The sequence below is a fragment of the Ornithorhynchus anatinus genome, chromosome 4 (assembly GCF_004115215.2).
Source record: "Ornithorhynchus anatinus isolate Pmale09 chromosome 4, mOrnAna1.pri.v4, whole genome shotgun sequence".
NCBI classification, from domain to species: domain Eukaryota; kingdom Metazoa; phylum Chordata; class Mammalia; order Monotremata; family Ornithorhynchidae; genus Ornithorhynchus; species Ornithorhynchus anatinus.
Window position 1 is genome coordinate 65,261,907 of NC_041731.1, and position 21,717 is coordinate 65,283,623.

At 44.3% G+C, this 21,717-nt stretch overlaps 1 protein-coding gene across 1 annotated transcript in view; it reads left to right on the forward strand.

Annotated features, from left to right (window-relative positions):
• Nucleotides 1-13,622: 13,622 nt before the first annotated feature.
• Nucleotides 13,623-21,717, forward strand: part of BAALC (BAALC binder of MAP3K1 and KLF4) — a 41,532-nt gene continuing 33,437 nt past the window's right edge. The window contains exon 1 of the mRNA XM_029063409.2: nucleotides 13,623-13,840. Coding sequence (XP_028919242.1) covers nucleotides 13,642-13,840 — 199 coding nt within the window. The 5' untranslated portion in view covers nucleotides 13,623-13,641. The remainder of the gene's footprint in view (nucleotides 13,841-21,717) is intronic.

Below are 21,717 nucleotides of genomic sequence, written 5' to 3' on the forward strand. Positions count from 1 at the left end.
GAAGCTTTGCCTGGCGGAGGAGAGGGCAGAGTTAAGGCAGGAAAGGATAAATTTGAAGTGTGTGAGGTCGGCTTGGTGCTTGGACTTTCGCCAGCAGCGCTCAGCAGCTCGAGCATGAGCACTTACTGTGTGCAAAGCACTGTTCTAAGCACCAAATGTTTGTACTGTACTTATCTGTAGTGGAGGGGATAGATAGGCAACACACCTAAGCCATTTGATTTCACTGACTGCTGTTTCCTGCTTGCCTCGGTTAGCCAATTTCACCTAGATGAGCCAATTAATATGTTCTGTCCTGGGCTGTGAATCCCAGCACTGTCAAGTAGTTGATAGTTTGGGTCTGTCAGGCAGGGGAATATTGAGGCCAAATTCTAGTAAAACTTGAAAAGGGGGATTCCTCTTTCCCTGATAGGAATATTGGGATCAACTCTGGAGACCAGCACACGAGGGCCCTATCTTTTATTTTCATGTTCATTGTTCAGCTTTGGAATGAGATAAACCGACTGCAGTGAGCTCTTGCCTGACATGCAGAATGAAAGAGAAAAGAGTGACAGGCAGGAAAGACAGCTGGTTCCACAGGTCTTCCTCCTTAATTGTGTCCTCTTTGGCCATAAGTAAAGGGCCAGACTTGAAATATGAGTCCTATCTTGCCTCTGAAGATCAACTAATGACATGTCAACTTGAAGCCAAGGAATACTCTGGGCATGTCACCTCCCTCCTCAACAATCTCCAGGGTTCCAGTGGTTGCTTATCAACTTCACATGAAGCAAAAACTCCTCACTCTTGGCTTCAAAACTCTCCATCACCTTGCCCCCTCCTACCTCACCTCCCTTCTCTCCTTCTACAGTCCAGCCCACCCAATCTGCTCCTCTCTCACTATGAACCTCCTCATTGTACCTCGTTCTCGCCTGTCCCGCAGTCTACCTGTGGCCCAAGTCCTACCTCTGGCCTGGGACACCCTCCCTCCTCACATCTGCCAAACTACCCCTTTCAAAGCCTTACTGAAAGTTCACCTCCTCCAGGAGGCCTTTCTAGACTGAGCCCGCTTTTCCTCCGATCCTCCTCCCCTCCCTATCACCCCTACTCCCTCCCTCTGCTCTACATCCCCTCCCCAACCCACAGCACTTGTGTATATTCATACATATTTATTATTCTATTTCTTTTATTAATGATGTGTATATATCTATAATTATATTTATCTATTTTGATGCTATTGATGCCTGTCTACTTATTTTGTCTTGTTGTCTGTTGCCCCCTTCTAGACTGTGAGCCTGTTGTTGGGTAGGGATTGTCTCTGTTGCCGAACTGTACTTTCCAAGTGCTTAATACAGTGCTGTGCACACAGTAAGTGCTCAATAAATATGAATGAATGAATGAATGAATGAATGAATGTATGATCGAATGCTCCTTGGAAAAAGACTCACCTCCTCCTAAGTCTTATTTTCTTTTCAGGTAGATAGGTAATCACTGACTTCCCCTGTCTGCCATTTCTTTTTAATGCACAAAATGAGGATAATTGATGCTTTCTTTGTGTGACATTTAGAAAGTCTGGGATTAAAGTTCACATATAATATGTCTATGTTGCTTTCATTAGCTATATTAATTTAATAATGAAAATTTGTATCAAAATGAACCTTTCTCTGAAAGTTCAAATTGTTCTCTGATTTGGTAGGAAATGACAACCGCTTCAGAGTTTGGGTCAGGAGAGTAGTCAAGGATTGCCTGATTATGTAATAAACAAGATCCCTAAAATAGACAGGTTTCTCCACCAGGTTTGGTTCAGCTATCTTTTAAGCCAAAACTGAGATTCGTTTAAATATTTGAACTTCCTTCAAGTATTTTTTATTTCACCTTCCCAAAGCTACCAGACATTACAGTCTGTGTTACATAAAAAGTAAATAAGGGAAACCAAGGCTATGCAGTCAGAAATGGTCATTAACAATAAGCTCGTTCCAAAAGAATACCTTCTTGTATTTTCACAGTGGTATTGTCACTCAAAAGAATAATAATGGTTTTGTCTGCATGGGGAAAAAAAAATCAGTGTTCTTTTAGAAATGAGTCCTGAACCTCAGGGAATCCACAATTAAAAGTCTTGTTTCCATGAAAATAGAGTGTTTAAGCAAAAGAGTGTTACATGAAATGAAGTGTCACATTTTAAATGTGGGATAACTTCAATGCAAAACACTGTGGCTGATCATAGGTCACACTCATTGCCCCACAATACTTATGTTCATATCCTTACACTCTGCCATTTATCCTACCTGTAATTAATTTTAATACCTCTCTTCTGCAGCCACCCACCTAATAGACTAAGTTTCTTGAGGGCAGGAATCATGTCTACGAATTCTATTATGTTGCACTCTACAGTAGAATTGATAGACATGATTCCTGCCCTCAAAGAACTTATCCCAAGTGCTTAGTACAGTGGTCTGTAAACAGTAAATATTCAGTAAATACCATTGATTAAATGATTAATTAATGCTGCAAACCCTGAGTATTATTGTGAAAAGGAAGAGCTTTATAAGTAATACTGGCATTAATATTTAAGATCACTATCAGTAAAGGGCATTAAATGAAGAGCATAATATCAATCAATGGCATTTATTGAGCATTTCTTGTGTGCAAAGCACTGTACTAAGTGCTTGGGAGACACATTCTCTGCCCACAGTGACCACTATCACAGTCCCTAGTTCAATCTTCTACAGCTCAGCTTCTTGTAACAACTTAGAATTATACCACATCTCTTATTCAGTTAATGGTGTGATGTTTTGTTTTGAATTACACTCAGTCACCTTGTTTCCTTCTACTTCACTTCGCTACTCTCCTATTAGAACCCAACCCACAATCTTTGCTCCTCTAATGCTAAACTTTTCTCTATACTTGGATCTCATCTATCTCACGGCTGACCCCTTGTCCAAATCCTCCCTCCGGCCTGGAATGGCCACCCTCCTCAAATCCAACAGAAAATTAATCTCCCCTCCTCCAAAGCCTTACTGAAGGCATATCTCCTCCAATAGGCCATCTCTGACTAAGCACCCTTTTCTCTTCATCCACTCCCTTCTGCATCGCCCTGACTTGCTCCTTTTGTTGTTCCCCCCCCCGTCCCAGCCCCATATCACTTCTGTACATATCTGTCATTTATTTATTTATTTATATATTTATTTATACCTACATCTGTCTTCCCAGCCTTTAGACTGCAAGCTTATTGTGGGCAGGGAATGTGTCTGTTTATTGTTGTATTTTACTCTCCCAATTGCTTAGTACAGTGCTTTGCACACAGTAAGCACTCAATAAATGGAAAAGCAGCGTGGCTCAGTGGAAGAGAGCCTGGGCTTCGGAGTCAGAAGTCATGAGTTCGACTCCCAGCTCTGCCACTTGTCAGCTGTATGACTGTGGGCAAGTCACTTAACTTCTCTGTGCCTCAGTTCCCTCATCTGTAAAATGGGGATTAACTGTGAGCCTCACGTGGGACAACCTGATTACCCTGTATCTCCCCCAGCGCTTAGAACAGTGCTGGGCACATAGTAAGCACTTAACAAATACCAACATCATTATTATTATTATTATTAAATATGATTGAATGAATGAATATACATTGGATAACAAATATAAGAATAAAATATAATAAATACATTTATATATATACATTTATATATACATATAAACCCCTCACCAGTACCATTTTGAGGGTGAAAATACAAAGAACCCTCTTTTCAGAGCCTGCATTTGGTTGTAATATAAGTGTTGCAAGGTTCTGTTGCAGCAGCCAAGTCTATGGCTTCTGACAAGCATGTGCCAAAGTCCTTCCTTGCCCATTGCTGGGGATTACTACCTTCATTATAATAGCCCATTCAAAGGTAATCCAGCTGGCTTTCAGAAGATCTCTGAGAACACCCTGGCAACAGCCTGACAACTGGAAGGAGTCATTTACTATCAATGCGACTTTTCTTGCTCTGGGGCAGGGACAGGAAAGAGGGGTGGAGGGAAACAGATCAAGTGCTTTCTGCCTTTCTGGGGGTGCTCTGTCCTCTTCTCTGGCCAGCCTGCATCTCAGCCCGTATCTCTTCAGTCTTGCATGTGGTTTATGTCTGGTTCCTGGTTGGTTTAATAAAGTGGGAGTACTGTGAAGTCAGATCTCCATTGTCAAAGAGAGACAGCGGGATGAAGTAATCCAGGCAGAACCCCCACAGAACTCCCACACTTTTCCCCAAATGACTGGAGTCATTTAAGCAAAACACAGTTATTAGATAATGGTGACTGTCTAGACATGACCCACCTCCTTTCTCGCCTGCTGTTCACCTCCCTTTCTGTTCCTCCCAGAGGAACACATAATTAAAGGTGCAGGGGTCTTAGCTGTCTTTCTTTCCCTTTTCTTATTTATTTGTACTAAAGCTCAAATTCCATTTTTTCGAAGCAAATCATGATTTCACTTGGGAATGTCATTATGAGTTCTTGATGTGGCTCCCAAAGAGCAAAGAGAATCTAATTTCTCCAGCGATATTGGATGTCTCCCAAGTGTCTCCTCCAAGTTTATCTCATCTGCCATAAAATTAATTACTGTACAAAAACCATACTGAACAAGTAACTGACTATAATACATGTTACCTCGTCCATGCAATGGTGGTTAAACAATGCGGTCAACCTCATGGAGGGACTATGTGGACGAATGCAACTTTACAAATGAGCAGAGTTTAGCAGCCCACTTTCCCTCAGGGAGTGCCATAGATTGAAAGTGATTTTTATCTCTTTGGGTTTCACAATCTGTTACTTGTTCAGGGGAGAAAGATTAACTAGAAGATGTCATTTGTACTTCTGTTGAACATTTCCCAGCAGTTATTACAGTGGTGTATCACATCCATTTAGCCTCAATAAATACCAGCATTACTACTAGCCCTGAAACTTATTTGATGGATGGATGAAGGCATGGAAAAAGAAAAAAAAAGTCATTTTTAACTAATCATTTAAACAGCAAAATTAAACTCAGAATATATTACCTTTTCACTCGAGATAATGTTTCATAACATAATTTGAGCTACTTGTCTGTCAGTCACAGTCAATTGTATTTATTGAGCACTTACTGTGCATGGGACTCACAGTCTAAATAGGAGGGAGGACAGGTATTGAATCCACATTTTGCAGAGGAGGGAACTGAGGCATCAAGAAGTTAAATGAGTTTACCAAGGTCATACAGTAGACAAGGGGTGGAAACTGGGATTCAAAACCAGGTCCTGTGACTCCCAGGCCCATGATCTTTCCACTAGGCCATGCTACTTGAAATATTTCCAATTTAACACTTCTTTGTTCCAAAAGTAAGGAACTATAAATTTAGGATGAAGACCATCACTCAATCAATTGTATTTATTGAGCACTCCTTGTGGGGTAGGGATTGTGTCTATTGTACTTTCCCAAGTGTTTAGTACAATGCTCTGTACACACTAAGCACTCAGTAAATATCATTGATTGATTGACTGATTCCTTCTACTCCTCAATTTGCTTCCCATAGTTATATAACTTCTCTGGACTTCAGGCTTCTTTTCCATATCCTAAGGGATAATGATATTAACTTGCCTCACAGAGATGTTGTAAAGAGTAGGTAATAAAACATCTTGAAAATGCAAATGTTATATAAATGCTTAATCATAATCTTTATGCATATTATAATTGTGGATTATATGTCCAGATTTTAATACTCTCCTTGGAAATATTCCTCTTGGAATTGAACCTCTCTGAGCCAACACTAGTCTTCAAATTTCATCCCTCTGTAATCTGAGGTTGTTCGGTCTAGTTTGTCTATGGATAAATTAATCTTTTTTGACTCTTTCTCCCTTCCTCTTCCTTATTCCCTCTTACCCAAGACCTACTTCAAATGTGAAGTGTGCTGAAAATGAATCAACAAGTTGAGTACCACATACACTTGACTTAAAGACATGTTTCCTGTCCTTAAGGAACTTACTGCTTTTAGTTTTTCTTTTTTCAAGATTTGTGGTCCAAGTTTAGATTTTATGCTTTTGGGAATAAATTTTAGCATTTTTCTTAAACTAAGGATTGGATTAGAGATCCCTGGGACTAGCTCAATGAGCTAATAGTGTAAGCACTGAAAAGGATTAGTTCTCAGTCAGTTTTGTAGGAATTGCTTTACAATGGTAACTGAAGAGGATCTTCAGCTACTGGTGTTATGCCAGGATAGCCTAAGAGGAGATGGAAAATTTTCATCGTACCAACAAAATGCACCTTGTTAGGTAGAATAAGAGGATTTGCACCAAGCACTTTTATGGCAATTCAGCTGGGAGAGCTGAAAAATGAAAAGCGTGGATTGCTCAATTGAGATTCTTTGGTCATGAGATTACCTCCTTGTCAGCTCCTATTCGGCCAAAGTCTGCCCTTGAAACTGCCCACCAGTGGCAACCCAAGGATCAATCATTTCATCAATACCATTGTATTTCAAGGGGAGCAGTATAGCATCATAGATAGAGCACGGGCCTGGGAATCAGATGGTGGTGGGTTCTAATTCCTGTTCTGCCACTGGCCTGCTGTGTGACCTTGGACAAGTCACTTTATTACTCTGGGTCTTGGTTACCTCATCTATAAAATGAGGACTGAGGCCGTGACCCTGATGTGGGACAGGGACTATGTCCAACCCAAATTGCTTGTATCCGCCCCAGTGCTTAGTACAGTGCCTGGCACACAGTAAGCGCTTAACAAATGCCAGTTATTATTATTATTATTTGAGTGCTTCCTGTGTGCAGAGCATTCTACTAAGCACTTGGGGAAGTACAATGCAATAGAGCTGGTAGACTCAGTGCCGGTAGTACACTTCCTTCATTTCTGCTCTCGAACTCTGGGGGCTTCCCAGCTGAGGATGGGGAATAATAATAATAATGGTATTTGTTAAGTTCTTACTATATGTGCCAAGGTCACAGAGCAGGCAAGTGGCAGATCTGGGATTAGAACCCATGACCTTCTGACTCCCAGGCCTGTGCTCTATCCACACACCATGCTGCTCTTGGGGGAATGGGTAGGAAGAACTGGGAGAAGGGGTGCGTGATTAGAAAAACTGAAATGGTCACTGGCAAGCTGATGCACTTTCAACTTGGTGCAGGTGAAAAGAGGGACTTGGGTACATAGCCACCAAAATACTGGGCTTGTCTGTGTGGAGCAAGTCCTGCTAAGAAGGATCGCACTCTCCCAAGCACTTAGTACTTATATGATTGATTTATGGTAAAGATGAAGCTTCACATTAGGCTTATTCCATGAAGAATCAGAAAAGGACAGTGTCAGTGAAGCTGAGGTTGGATAATATTTCAGGAGAAGGGGGGTGGTCCACAATGCCAAAGGCAACAGAGATGTCTACTCATGTTAAATGCTTTGCACAGAGGAAATTGCAAACTATTTGCTGGAGATAGACTAATGAAATCGTAAGAACTAACTCCATATAAAATTTTGTAATAGTTAATATCGTAAATGAGAGGAATGTAGGAGGTGGAAAAAGTTATGTGGGGTTTAATTTATTTGAATTCCATCACTAGTAAATCCAGACATCTGGGTCCTCAAAACCACCTTTCCAGATTTTCAGTTTTGCTCCTTCTCGTATCCTATAATATTAACTTCTCATAGGCAGGACTGTGCTCAATAAATACTGATAGATGATAATGGTATTAATGTTAATTCCAGAGGAAACGCCTCTTGGGTTTGGAAAATGGTCACCGAAGCGTGATGATTTTTAAACAGATATCTGTACGAAGCAGTAGCGCTGCAATTGGTGGCAGTCTTTCCTGTCAGTTTCCTCAGACATTTGTTTCCTTCATGAAAGACTCTTAAGTTGCACGTTGTTTGTACTTTATTCTTGAGTGCTCAGGCTAATTCCTTTGGAATGTTTCAGGATCTTTTGTAACCTGAACTGTTAGAAAAAAGATTCAGGTAGCAAAGTGAAGTATGAGCAGGAGTGGGAAGAAACAAACATTAGGTAGAGAGGTGAGCTAGGAGGCTGATACAGTAGTTAATAATAATGTTGGTATTTGTTAAGTGCTTACTATGTGCAGAGCACTGTTCTAAGCGCTGGGGGAGATACAGGGTAATCAGGTAGTCATACGTGAGGCTCACAGTCTTCATCCCATTTTACAGATGAGGGAACTGAGGCACAGAGAAGTGAAGTGACTTGCCCACAGTCACACAGCTGACAAGTGGCAGAGCTGGGATACGAACCCATGACCTCAGACTCCCAAGCCCGGGCTCTTTCCACTGAGCCATGCTGCTTCCAAGGCAGGAGTGACACCTGTGATGCCTTGATTGGGTAAAAAAAAGAGTCACTTGGCAAATACCATTTCTTTTTACGGTATTTGATACACAGTTATTACATTGCAGACTCTGCATTAAGTGCTGAGATAGCTACGAGCTAATCATGCTGGATACAGTCCATATCCCACATGGGGCTTATAGTTTTAATCCTCATTTTACAGATGAGGTAGCTGAGGCCCAGAGATGTGAAGTGACTTGCCCAAGGTCACATAGCCAACAAGTGGCAGAGCCAGAATTAGAATCCAAGTCCCTCTGACTCCCAGGTCCTAGCTCTAAACACTATGGTCTGCTGCTTCCCATTGGAGGAGGTGAATTAATGTTGGTGAAATAAGCCTGTTGAGAGTGCAAGAGGCCACCAAAATAGAACATTGGTGACATCGTAAACTGGCTGCATACGCAAAGAGCACTGTAATAGAACCGAAGAATAATCATGCTTCTTCTTTGGGGATATTTGTGACTAGAATTTTCTACCTCTGGACATCTGGTTATTTTTGATATCAAATTCAGTAGCAAAAAAACCCATTCATGTTATCCGTTCTTTTGTACCCACTACAGTCTAACACCACAGATTCTAAAGAGCCGACCTGAGATCCGATCCATGCATGCAGATGTGGCTGAATGGCTGTAAGCGTGCAGTGTGGCCTAGTTCTAGAGCACAGGCCTGGGAGTCAGAAGACCTGGGTTCTAATCCAAGCTCTGCCTCTTTCCTGCTGTGTGAGCTTCAGCAAGTCACTTAACACCTCTGTGCCTCAGTTACCTCATCTGTAAAATAGGGATTAAGACTGTAAGCCCTACATAGGACAGGGACTGTGTCCAACCCAATTTACTTGTATTTACCCCAGCTCTTAGTACACAGTACCTAGCATGTACTACGCACTTAAATACCACAGTTATTTTTTACCGCAATGATCACCTACCATCAGTGCTTAATTTGTTTGCTGGAGGTGGGGAGAGACTGGAAACTCTCTTACGGTTGAGTGAAATAATAATAATAATAATGTTGGTATTTGTTAAGCATTTACTATGTGCAGAGCACTGTTCTAAACTCTGGGGTAGATACAGGGTAATAAGGTTGTCCCACGTGAGGCTCACGGTCTTCATCCCCATTTTACAGATGAAGGAACTGAGGCACAGAGAAATGAAGTGACTTGCCCACAGTTACACAGCTGACAAGAGGTAGAGCCGGGATTTGAACCCATGCCCTCTGACTCCCAAGCCTGGGCTCTTTCCACTGAGCCACGCTGCTTCTCTAAGTGAAACTGCTCAGCTAGATTATTTGAGAGTTAGGGGATGACAGAGGGACGGGTTGAGAAGTTAGAAGCTAGACCAACGTGGCTCTGTCCACTCAGAGTTTCACAGGTCTAAGGAGAAGGTTCCTGGGCAGTGGCCAAGATCACCGGATAGAGATATAGCTATAAAATCTATGAAAAGCTATAAAATTTCACCCTGGTATCCCCTGGCAAAGATAAATCTCCAATCAACCTCCCAATGATATTTACTGAGTACTTACTGTGTGCGGAGCACTTGGGAAAGTACAGTGCAACAGAGTACATTCATTCATTCAATCGTATTTATTGAGTGCTTACTCTGTGCAGAGCACTGTACTAAGCACTTAGAAAATACAGTTTGGCAACAAATAGAGACAATCCCTACCCAACAACGAACTCACATTCTAGAAGTCTAGTACATGTGATTCCTTCCCATGAGGAGCCTAGAGGGGGAAACAGATATTAAAACATGTCATGGAGAGGTGGCAATGTGGAACTAAATTGCCTGAAACCCCTTCTAGAATTTACCCTCTCCTCTTGGTGCACCCAGTTTAGGAAGAGATGAATTTACTGTCATTATTATTATATTTGTTAAGCACTTTCCATATTTCAAACACTGTTCTAAGCACTGGGGTAGTTTCAAGTTAATCAGGTTAGACACAGTCCATGTCCCACATGGGGCTCACAGTCCAAGGAGTAGGGGCAACAGTTATTTAATCCCCATTTTACACTTTATAAAATAAAAATCCCTTTAAATAATTATCAGAGCATGAGACAGCAGTGCTGAATCACTACGATGGATAAGAGGCTTGTTTATTGAAAGGATTGATACGTTTATATAGGTCTAGTCATCAATGACATTCACATCACAGTAATGATTATTGTTTTTGGACACAAGTTGCTTGCCCCTTAAAGTTCCTGATGCATCTCCCAGTAGCCCTATTTTATGGGTACCACCAGTTTCCTATTTGACTAAACTCCTGCTTGCCCCAAACAGTTTCTTTACAGTGTATGGTTTTCCCTCTGTGTTTGATAATTGCCATTCTGCCAGCTTCAATTTTCAGCTATGATGGAGAATTCCAATTTATAACTTCATTCCCTCCCTGCGCTTAACCCACCACCATTTGCCACAATGGAATGCCGACTATCCCTCAGCAGAGTTGTGGCACAAGTCCTACAATTTCAGTACCTGTGTGAACAGGGAGAGGCAGTGTGGCCTGGTAACCTGAAGGACCTGGGTTCTAATCCCTGCTTCTCCACTTGTCTGTTGGGTAACCTTGGACAAGTCACTTCACTTCTCTATTCCTCAGTTACTTCATCTGTAAAATGGAGATTAATACGGTGAGACTCATGTGGTATATGGACAGTGTCCTATCTGCTTATCTTGGATCTCCCCCAGTGTTTATACAGTGCCTCACACATAGCAAGCGCTTAATAAATACCATTAAAAAAATTGCTCTATGCTGTGATGACATGCTTACTCTGGCAGAGCCTGTTACTATTGAACAGCCTGGCAATTGGATCGTCTTGAAGTCTCTACTTCTGGAGGGTTAAGCCTCTGCTGATTGGTGTCTCCCCAACAGAAGTAGCATGGCCTAGGGCAAAGAACACCCACCTGGGAGTCAGAGGACCTGGGTTCTAATCCTAACTCCACCACTTACCTCCCCTGTTACCTTGGGCCTCTGTTTCCTCATCTGTAAACAACTGGGATTAAGTACTCTTTTCTAGACCGTGAGCGTCATGTGAAACAAGGGACTGTGCCTGATTTGATTATTCTAGATCTACCCCAGGGCTTAGTATAGTGCTTGGAATTTAGTAAGTGCTTAACAAATGCCACTATGATTGTTATTGGTGCACGAGAAAGCAATTCCATGCAATTTGAAAGATGCTGCACAATTTTTTCAGAACATGTGTTCTGCCCCTTTTGCTTAGGTAGGGCCCATTTCACTTTACTCTAAGCACTTGATTGGGTTGCCTGTTATCAGCCATTCTCCTCTCAAGATACCTACCAGAGAAGCTGGGAAACCAAGAGCCTTGCCTGGAGAGCTGTGCTGGAGAGCAGAGCTGACAATGTTTTGAACTCATTGTTGGAAACCGTGTCCTTCCATTAGAGAAGCACCGTGGCGTAGTGGATAGAACATGGGCCAGGGAGTCAGAAGGTTGTGGGTTCTAAACCTGGCTCCACCACTTGTCTGCTGGGGGGGGCCTTAGGCAAGGCACTTCACTTCTCAGTGCCTCAGTTTTCTCACCTGTAAAATGGGGATTGAGACTGCGAACCCCAGGTAGGACAAGGGACCGTGTTCAATTTGATTTTCTTGTATCCACCCAGTGCTCGGTATAGGGCCTGGAACATAGTAAGCACTTAACAAATACCACAATTATCATTATCGTTGTTATTTGATGTAGAGCACGGTTTGACAATGGAAAGCCTGGTGAAACTGCAGGGGAAGCTGGTGCTTCTACTACAGAGTGGGAATTCACAGCCAAATCCCCGGTTGCATATCTTCATTCGTTCAGTCATATTTATTGATCACTGTGTGCAGTGCACTGTACTAAGAGCTTGGGAGAGTACACGATAACAAGAAACAGAGACATTCCCTGCCATAACGAGCTCACACCTCAAGGACTTTGCGGTTTGGTGTAAAGTTTACTGCCTTAGGGTGGGCGTTGCACCTTGAACAGGTGGACTCTGTTCATCCTCTGTTTCATCAAAGGTTATACTGAGCCTCATCTTAGGGTGAGCCAGGGAGGAGTGCAAAGATCAGGTGCCCGACCCCACGAGGACCAGGAAGGAGGAGGTGGCGACGGTGGCTGGAGGTGATGATGCCTGGACCGTCCAGGCCTCCGAAGTCGGGGTGACCCCTAGCCTAGGGTGGGCCACTCTCCCAGCTCCTGCCAGCCTCCAGCCATCTGGGAAGTGGGAAAAGGGAGACGGGAGTGGGGAAGACGGGGGGATCACGGGGAAGAAGAAGGGGGATGAGAGGGAAGGGGAATGGGCAAGTTTGGGCGGTGGAGGAGGAGGGAAGGAGCTGAGGAGGGGGAGGAGACAGAGAGGAAGGCCAGAATGACAGGAGAGAGAGGAGACACTGACGGAGGAGGAGGAGGGAGGATGGAGGAGGAGGGAGGATGGGGAGGAGGGAGGCAGGGCGGGTGCGGGGAGAGGGTCCCTCCTAGCTTGGGGCGGGCACAGCGGGCACAGGCTGCTGCTGTCAACGCTGCCATCCTTGCTGCTCCAGCTGCTGCCGGTGCCACCATCCGGGGGTGAGGGAGGGCACAGCCGGGCCGAGGCCCCGGGACCTAGCCCCGGCAGGAGCTGGGGCAGGGGGAAGAGGGAAAGAGGTGGAGGAGACAGAGGCAGAGGAGAGGAAGTGGAAGAAAAAAGGAGGAGGTGGAGGAGAGGAAGAGGAAGAAAAAAGGAGGAGGAGGAGAAGGAGGAGAGGGAGGGAGAGGGATACAAGGGAGAGGAGGGAAAGAGGAGGAGAAGAGAAGACGGAGGGCGAGGGAAAGGAGGACGAAGGGGAAAAAGAAAGGAGGAGGGGGAGAGGGATAGAAGGGAGAGAAGGAGAAGGACAGGGAGGAGGAGGGAAAGAGGGAGAGGAAGACGAAGAGGAAGAAAAGAGGAGGAGAGAGATAGAAGGGAGAGAGGGAGGAGGAGGGAAAGAGGAGGAGGAGACGGAGGGAGAGGGAGAGGAGGACGAAGAGGAAAAAAGAGGAGGAAAGAGAGGGATAGAAGCCAGAGGAGGAGAAGGACAGGGAAGAGGAGGGAAAGAGGAGGGGAAGAGAGAGAGGAGGACGATGAGGAAGGTAAGAGGAGGAGAGAGATAGAAGGGAGGGAGGGAGGGAGGGAGGGAGGGAGGGAGGAGGAGGGAAAGAGGAGGAGGAGACGGAGGGAGAGGGAGAGGAGGACGAAGAGGAAAAAAGAGGAGGAGAGAGAAGGATAGAAGGGGGAGGGAGGAGGAAGGGAGGAGGAGGAGACGGAAGGAGAGGGAGAGGAGGACGAAGAGGAAGAAAAGAGAAGGAGGAGGAGGAGCGGGCGGGAGAGGGATAGAAGGGGAGGAGGACAGGGAGGAGGAGGCGGAGGATGGGCTGCGGGGGCAGCCGGGCCGATGCCATCGAGCCGCGCTACTACGAGAGCTGGACCCGGGAGACCGAGTCCACCTGGCTGACCAACACCGACACCGACCCGCAGCCTCCAGCCGGCCCCGGACCGGACCCCGCACCCGCTTCCGGCCCCGGCCCCGAACCCGCCGGCCTGCCCCTCCGCCGACACCCGGACCCCGGTGAGTCTGACACCGGACACCGGACACGGGCCACCGGCCACAGGACCAGGGGGAGGGGGGCAGGGGGTAAGGGGACAGCTCCTCCAGCACCCGGACCCCAATCCCCGCATCGACCCGCGGGGCGCAAAGCCGGACAGGCACGGGGCACCGGGCGCACGGATGGATGGAAGGATGGATTGACGGATGGATGGATGGATGGATGGATGGATGGATGGATGGATGGATGGATGGATGGATGGATGGATGGATGGATGGATGGATGGACGGACGGATGGATGGTTAGATAGATAGGTGGACAGGTGGTCGGATGGATGGTTAGACAGATGGATCGATGGATGGGCGGGTGGTTGGACAGATGGTTGGATGGATGGGTGGATGGACAGATGGATGGATAGATAGGTGGGCAGGTGGTTGGACAGGTGGTTGGAGGGATGGTAAGACAGATGGATCGATGGATGGGCGGGTGGTTGGACAGATGGTTGGATGGATGGGTGGATGGACAGATGGATGGATAGATAGGTGGACAGGTGGCTGGACAGGTGGTTGGATGGAGGGTTAGACGGATAGATGGATAGGTGGACAGGTGGTTGGACAGATGGATGGATAGGTAGGTGGACAGGTGGTGGAACAGGTGGTTGGATGGATGGTTAGACAGATTGATGGATGGACGGGTGGTTGGACAGATGGTTGGATGGATGGTTAGATGGATTGATGGATGGGCGGGTGGTTGGACAGATGGTTGGTTGGATGGGTGGATGGACAGATGGATGGTTAGATAGGTGGACAGGTGGTTGGACAGATGGATGACTGGATGGATGGATGGATAGATGGATTGATGCATGGGCGGGTGGTTGGACAGATGGTTGGATGGATGGGTGGATGGATAGATAGATGGACAGGTGGTTGGACAGATGAATAGTTGGACGGATGGTTGGACAGATGGATGGATGAATGGACAGACGGATGTTAGTAGAGTTGGATGGAGAGATGGATGGTTGGATGTACAGATGGATGGATGGATGAGGGACGGATGGATGGCTGGATGGACAGATGGATGGACAGTAAGGAGGTGTCATTACCTCTGAAAACTGAGGAGAACCTGTAGTACATAAATATCCTAGAGTTCTGTGGACATTTGATAGAAAAATAGGTAAATAATTTTCAGGTTCATTTACAAATCAGTGTACTTAAAAGTGTTAATAATCAATCTGTGATCTTTAATAAATACCATTGGTTGATTTATTGAGCTCCATCTGTGTGCAGAGCACTGTACTAAGTGTCTGGGAAAATATGGTATAGTAGAATGGGCAGATACAATCCCTGCCCAGAAGAAGCTTTACAGTCTCCATCCTTCATTACAGGTATGGAATGAACATAGGCAAATGGGGGCCATGGAAGGATAGAGAGTGATTTGGACAATTTGCTGTTTGGTCATATTCCGACACAGTCAGATGCTTAAAAGTAGCTGATCAATTTAATTTTCTGATTTATTTGTGTTTGCAAGTACAATGAATTAAAAGAAGGAAAACATACTAGTTATTACAAATCAGTTCACCTGGCTTCTTCCATTCAGTTTAGTGCTAGTTGCATACATTTTTTTTTTTTTTGGTTGGGGGATCACTTATTTGACATTGTCTAGTATTCTAGCACAGAGGAGAAGCAGAATTGCCTAATGGGTAGAGCACGGTCCTGGGAGCCAGAAGGACCTGGGTTCTAATTCCGGCTCTGCCACTTGTCTGCTGTGTGACCTTGGGCAAATCACTTTACTTTGCTGGACCTTAGTTACCTCATCTGTAAAATGGAGATTAAGACTGTGAGCCCATGTGGGGGGTGGACCACATCCAACCTGCTTAGCTTGTATCTCCCGCAGTGCTTAGTACAGTACCTGACATATAGTAAACACTTAACAAATTCCATAAAAACAGATCTCACCTAGTACTTTAAAGGCCTTGGCATATAGAATATGAGATAGAATACAAGGAGTCTTAAAAAGGAATATTAAATACTTCCTTAGTTTTGAGTGATTCTGGTTTCATTCAGTACATTTACCTGCTGTCATACAAGATGTCAAGCACTTGGTGCAGTGCTCTGCACACAGTAAGCGCTCAATAAATATGATTGAATGAAGTTGTCATTTCAAGCTGTGGAAGACTTCTGCTGCTACTACATTTCTGCAGGGTTGAAGGCTGCTTATGCATATTTAAGCTATGTACTGAACTCTTGGTAACAGTACTGTGAGTCTTGAGGAATATAGCCTTCCAAGCTTTAAACACTTGGTTGTCCAATATTTTTCTGTTTTTGAGAATGAACAGAAAAGAGCCCAATTCTACCAGTTTTTTCCCTAAAAGTTAGGGAAACAAGGTAGCATAGTGATTTACAGGTTTTGGTTTATATCATCTTTGCACCATGAAATCCTACAAACAAGTTTCGACATTCTTTAAAATGGGGGAGAATTAAAGCCCACTCTGAATAATATACTACTGTATTTTTAATTGATCTGTGAATCCTTCAGCTGAGTCACTCAAAGCCTTTTTTTATACATTGTTTTGGTTATCTTTTGAGATTGGATGAGGACAGAGTAAACTTCTGTACTTACTGACATGGATACATAATGAGATGCGTCATTCTAGAAGTACCTGAGGATTTATGCACAAAGTCTCATTAATGTTGTTTCTGTCTCGGATATTCTTTTCATCATTCATTCAAACATATTTATTGAACATTTATTGTGTGCAGAGCACAGAACTAAGCTCTTGGAAAAGTACAACACAACAATAAACAGTGACATTCCCTGCCAACAGTCTAGAGGTGGGGAGACAAATATCAATACAAATACAATTACAGATATGTACATAAATGCTGTGGGGCTGGGTGGGAGAAGAGCAAAGGGAACAAGTGAGGGTGATGCAGAAGGGAGTGGAAGATGAGGAAAAGTGGGGCTTAATCTGGGAAGCCCTCTTGGAAGAGTTGTGCCTTCAGTAAGGCTTTGAAGTGGGGGGGGGGGCAGAGGGCAAAGTAATTTGTCAGATTTCGTGGGTGGGGGAAGCATTCCAGGCCAGAGGCAGGATATGAGCTAGGGGTTGGCGGTGAGACAGGTGAGACTGAGGCACAGAGAGAAGTGTGCAGGCTGGGCGGTAGAAGGGGAGAAGTCAGATGAGGTAGGAGAGGGCAAGGTGATGGACTGCTTTAAAGTCAATGATGAGGAGTTTTTGTTTGATACAGAGGTGGATGGGCCACCACTGGAGTTTTTTGAGGAGGGTGGTGACGTGTCCTGAATGTTTTTGTAGAAAAATGATCTGGGTAGCAGAGTGAAATATGGATTATTCTTCAGTCATTTACAGTATATTTATCTTTGTTTGCAAATGGGTATTTCTAGACTGTAAGCTCCTTGTCAGTCCGTCAGTCATATTTAGTGACCACTTCTTGTGTGCACAGCATTGTACTTATAGCTTGGAAAAGTACAATATAACAATTTAATTGACACATTCCCTGTCCACAGTGAGCTTACAGTCTAGAGGATTTGTGGGCAAGGAACATGTCTACCAACTCTGTCATATTGTAGTTTTTCAAGTGCTTACTACAGTGCTGTGCACACAGTATGCAATCAATAAATACCATTGATTGGGTATTTGGATTTGTTGTAGCCTTTAAATTGAAACTTCTCAAAAGCAGTGAATAGAGAAGCAGCATGGCCTAGTGGATAGAGCACAGTCCTGGAAGTCAAAAGGACCTGGTTCTAATTCTGGCACTGCCACTTGTCTGTTGTGTAATCTTGGGCAAGTCTCTTCAGTTCTCTGTGCCTCAGTTTTCTCGTGGGGATTAAGACTGTGAGCCCCATGTGGGGCAGAGACTGTGCCCAAACTGATAAGTTTGTACCTACCCCAGAACTTAGTACCCTGCCTGCCACTTAGTAAGCACCTAATAAATACCATAAAAAAACAGCAGGGTCATGCCTCATTTCCTTTGTAACTTGCACTATGCGAGTTCCATGTATGTAGATGCTCATTACTTTGTGAGAAAGTAACCTTACCGTGAACTAGCAGGCCGATTCTTGTAATTTAAAACTTGTTTTGCCAACGACCCAGAATAAAGCCTAATGGAGCACTGTTTTATCTTATGTCTGTGCTTCTCGTTCCCTTGCTGCAAAATGAGAGCATTCCGGTATCAGAATTTCTCAGAGGGCTTATGTAAAGATCTACTTAGGACTTAGAAAGCATGTAACCCTAAATGTTGGGAATTCCTTTCAGATTGTCTGACTGAACTGCCTTTTTCACAATAACGCAAGGTGCATCCTCATAACCCAGTTAAATGGCATACTGCTCCAGTTTGGTGTTCTTTGTGGTTAGACACTGATGAATTGCTGTCAGAATGACTAGCTGTAGTTCCCAGAGGAATTTGAGGTTGAAAGTTTTGTGAGATTTGGACCAAGAAAGCACACTGGGAGCAGTTGTAATGGCCCCCTCCAAAAACATCTTCATATGTTCACCTCTCTTGACAGCTGTTCCTCAGAGGGATCATGGTGAAGCTTGCTCTGGGCCTTTATGGACCACTCCACCATCTGGAAGTAGAAACTGAGCTGGTCCTAGTGGAGAGGACCAACAGAGAAGCAGCATTGCCTAGTGAGTAGAGCAGAGGCCTGGGATTCAGAAGATCCTGGTTTCTAATCCTCACTCTGTCACTTGTCTGCTCTGCCACCTTGAGCAAGTCATTTTGCTTCTCTGTGTCTCAGTTCACTCAACTGTAAAATGGGGATTAAGACCGTGAGCTCTATGAGGAACAGGGACTGTGTCCCACCAGATTAGTTTGACTCTATCCTAGCACTTAGAACAGTGCCTGGCATATAGCAATACCACTATTATTATTATTATTATCCTGTGGTTTTGATTCATCGGCGGATTGAGAGGGAGATGTGAGTTTTGGCATCAGTGACTACAACCAGTCCCAAAGCTTCGTTTCCTGGAAGCTGCAAATAGTTACTATCTCTAGGCATTGCGGAGGGGAGGTTGGTGGGAGGCTTCAGGGCTGGGAGGGAGGTTGGATTTTGGTCTTCAGTGACTGCATCCCAACCTGCAAACCCACCCTCAGAGAAGCAGCGTGGCGCAGTGGAAAGAGCACGGGCTTTGGAGTCAGAGCTCATGAGTTCAAATCCCAGCTCTGCCACTTGTCAGCTGTGTGACTGTGGGCAAGTCACTTCACTTCTCTGTGCCTCAGTTCCCTCATCTGTAAAATGGGGATTAAGACTGTGAGCCCCACGTGGGACAACCTGATTCCCCTGTGTTTACCCCAGCGCTTAGAACAGTGCTCTGCACATAGTAAGCGCTTAACAAATACCAACATTATTATTATTATTACCCTCCCTTGGCATTGTCACTCCCTCACCTAGCTTTGTGGTGTAATTTGCTCCTCACATCTTAATGGAAGCAGCGTGAGAAGGGGCGTGGCCTAGTGGAAATAGCCCAGGCCTTGAAGTCAGAGAATCTGGGTTCTAATTCTCAGCTCCGCCACTTATTTTATGTGTGACCTTGGGCAAGTCACTTACTTCTCTGTGTTTCATTCCCTCATCTGTAAAACGGGGATTAAGACCATGAGCCCCGTGGGGGACAAGGGCTGGGTCCAACCCGATTATCTTGCATCTACACCACTGCTTGGTAAGGTGCCTGGCACATAGTAAGTGCTTAAAAAATACCACGATTATTGTGTATGATTTTTTAAATGGTGTCAGAACTGGGTGTGCACTCCAACTGGCTACTCCAATACAGAGGAAGTGAAAGTGGCCCTCCCCATATTCCAGAGGCTGGGAGAGTCAGGTAAAGGAGCAGGGGCAAAGAAGAATTGCTCATGGAGGGATCTGAGGATTAGGACAAGAAATCCTATGGACCACCTGCTAATCCCAAGTTAGAAGTTAAGAAAACCAGAACATTTGGGAAACCCTGTAGCTTTTTAGGATGACCTCTCAGTTGATGGATTCATGGAAGAAAGAGTTGGAAATGATGCTGTTTATGCACTCTGGTTTATAAGGAAGTTCATAGGAAAACAAAACAAAATATGACTTTAGGAAAGATATCCCTAAAGGAAGCTGTGATTACTAAAAGAAGAATGTAGTGGACAAAATGACCTAGAGAAGGGTACTGCTGAAATAATAATTGGTGTTTCAGTGCTATTCATAAAGTGAAGAAATAGCTATTGTTTAACACAGAACTTTGTTTATTAATAATAATAATAATAATGATGATGATGATGATCATGGTATTTATTAAGTGCTTATTAAATGTCAGGCACTATACTAATCACTGGGGTGGATACAAGCGAATTGAGTTGGACACAGTCCCTATTCCATGTTGGGCTCACCATTTCAATCCTCATTTTACAGATGAGGTAACTGAGTCCCAGAGAAGTGAAGTGACTTGCCCAAGGTCACCCAGCAGACAAGTGGTGGAGCTGGAATTAGAATCATGACCTCCTGACTCCTAGGCCTGTGCTCTATGCTCTACACCATGCTGCTTCTCATTTATTTGAACTCCCCCAACTGGGAAGTGCTACTTTCCGACACTATTCTTAGCTTTGTTATTTTTTTAAATTCCCCCCAAATCATTAATGAGTGTTAGTCTCTGGCCTTTACATAGTTGCTTAATTTAATTTGCGTTAACTATTTGTGTTATGGACATACATATTTCTGTGGAAATTTATTTATCTCAGATTCCTTTTCCCTGGTTATTGCCAACCAGAGAATGAACATGGCTGCTAATATCCCACGGCACAAACTCTAATTCTTTACAACAATAGGAAAGGGTCTAGTGAGCTGTCAACTTGACAGCTAGGCTGAGAACTTCCTAGGGAGAATTAGCAGATGGGCAGTGGCTAATATAAAGCACTGACTTGGGTCCTTGCGAAAGTTTGGAAAATCACCCTGCTATTGTCTGGGTTGCTCATGGACTTCATAGCATGAGATGCTAAAAAGGATTCGCAGAAAATAACAAGGGCTGTTGGAAAACTGGTTGTCATAACAACAAAAGGTAAAAGTGGTGGTGGCTATCGTCGCAGTTCTCCGCTGTTCTGCTCACCAGGCAAGCAAGCAGCGTTGATGAACTGGGAGCAAACGACAAGCAGGTTTCAAATCAAAATCCCATGAAATCATTATCGCTTTTTAAGATACAGCCCTTATTTCAATAAGGCAAGATCAGCTGGCCTTTCATTCATTCAATCATATTTATTGAGTGCTTACTGTGTGCAGAGCTTTGATGTGGAAAGGCATATGAGAGAGAGAGTGTGTGTACACAGGCATGCTTTGAGAAGCCTGGGTATAAAAGGCCAGGTTGGGGTCACCAATGATCCCCTTCCTTGAGTTATTAAAAAGAGAAAATTTTAATAACTCAAGGAAGGAGATCATTGATGACCGCAACCTGGCCTTTTCATCAAAGGAGAAAGACCTGGGTTATTGCAAAAGCAGTGGACTTTATTAGGGGGTTGATCCACAAAGTTGATTTGAATCTCTTTCTTATACTTTTAAGTTTCTAAATGAGCAAATAGGCTCTCTCACAAATCAGGACTCTGTAGTTGAATTTTCTGAGATTCTTTGTACACGAGAAGCAGCATGGCTTAGTGGAGAGAGCACGGGCTTGGGAGTCAGAGGACATGGGTTCTAATCCCAGCTCCAACCTTGGGCAAGTCACTTAACTTCTCTGAGCTTCAGTTTCCTCATCTGTAAAACGGATATTAAGGCTGTGAGCCCCACGTGGGACAACCTGATTACCTTGTATCTACCCCAGCGCTTAGAACAGTACTTGGCACACAGTAAGCACTTAACAAATGCCATAATTATTATTATTATTATTATCAGGTAGATAGGACTTCTAATTAACTGAAGTTTGGTGTAAATA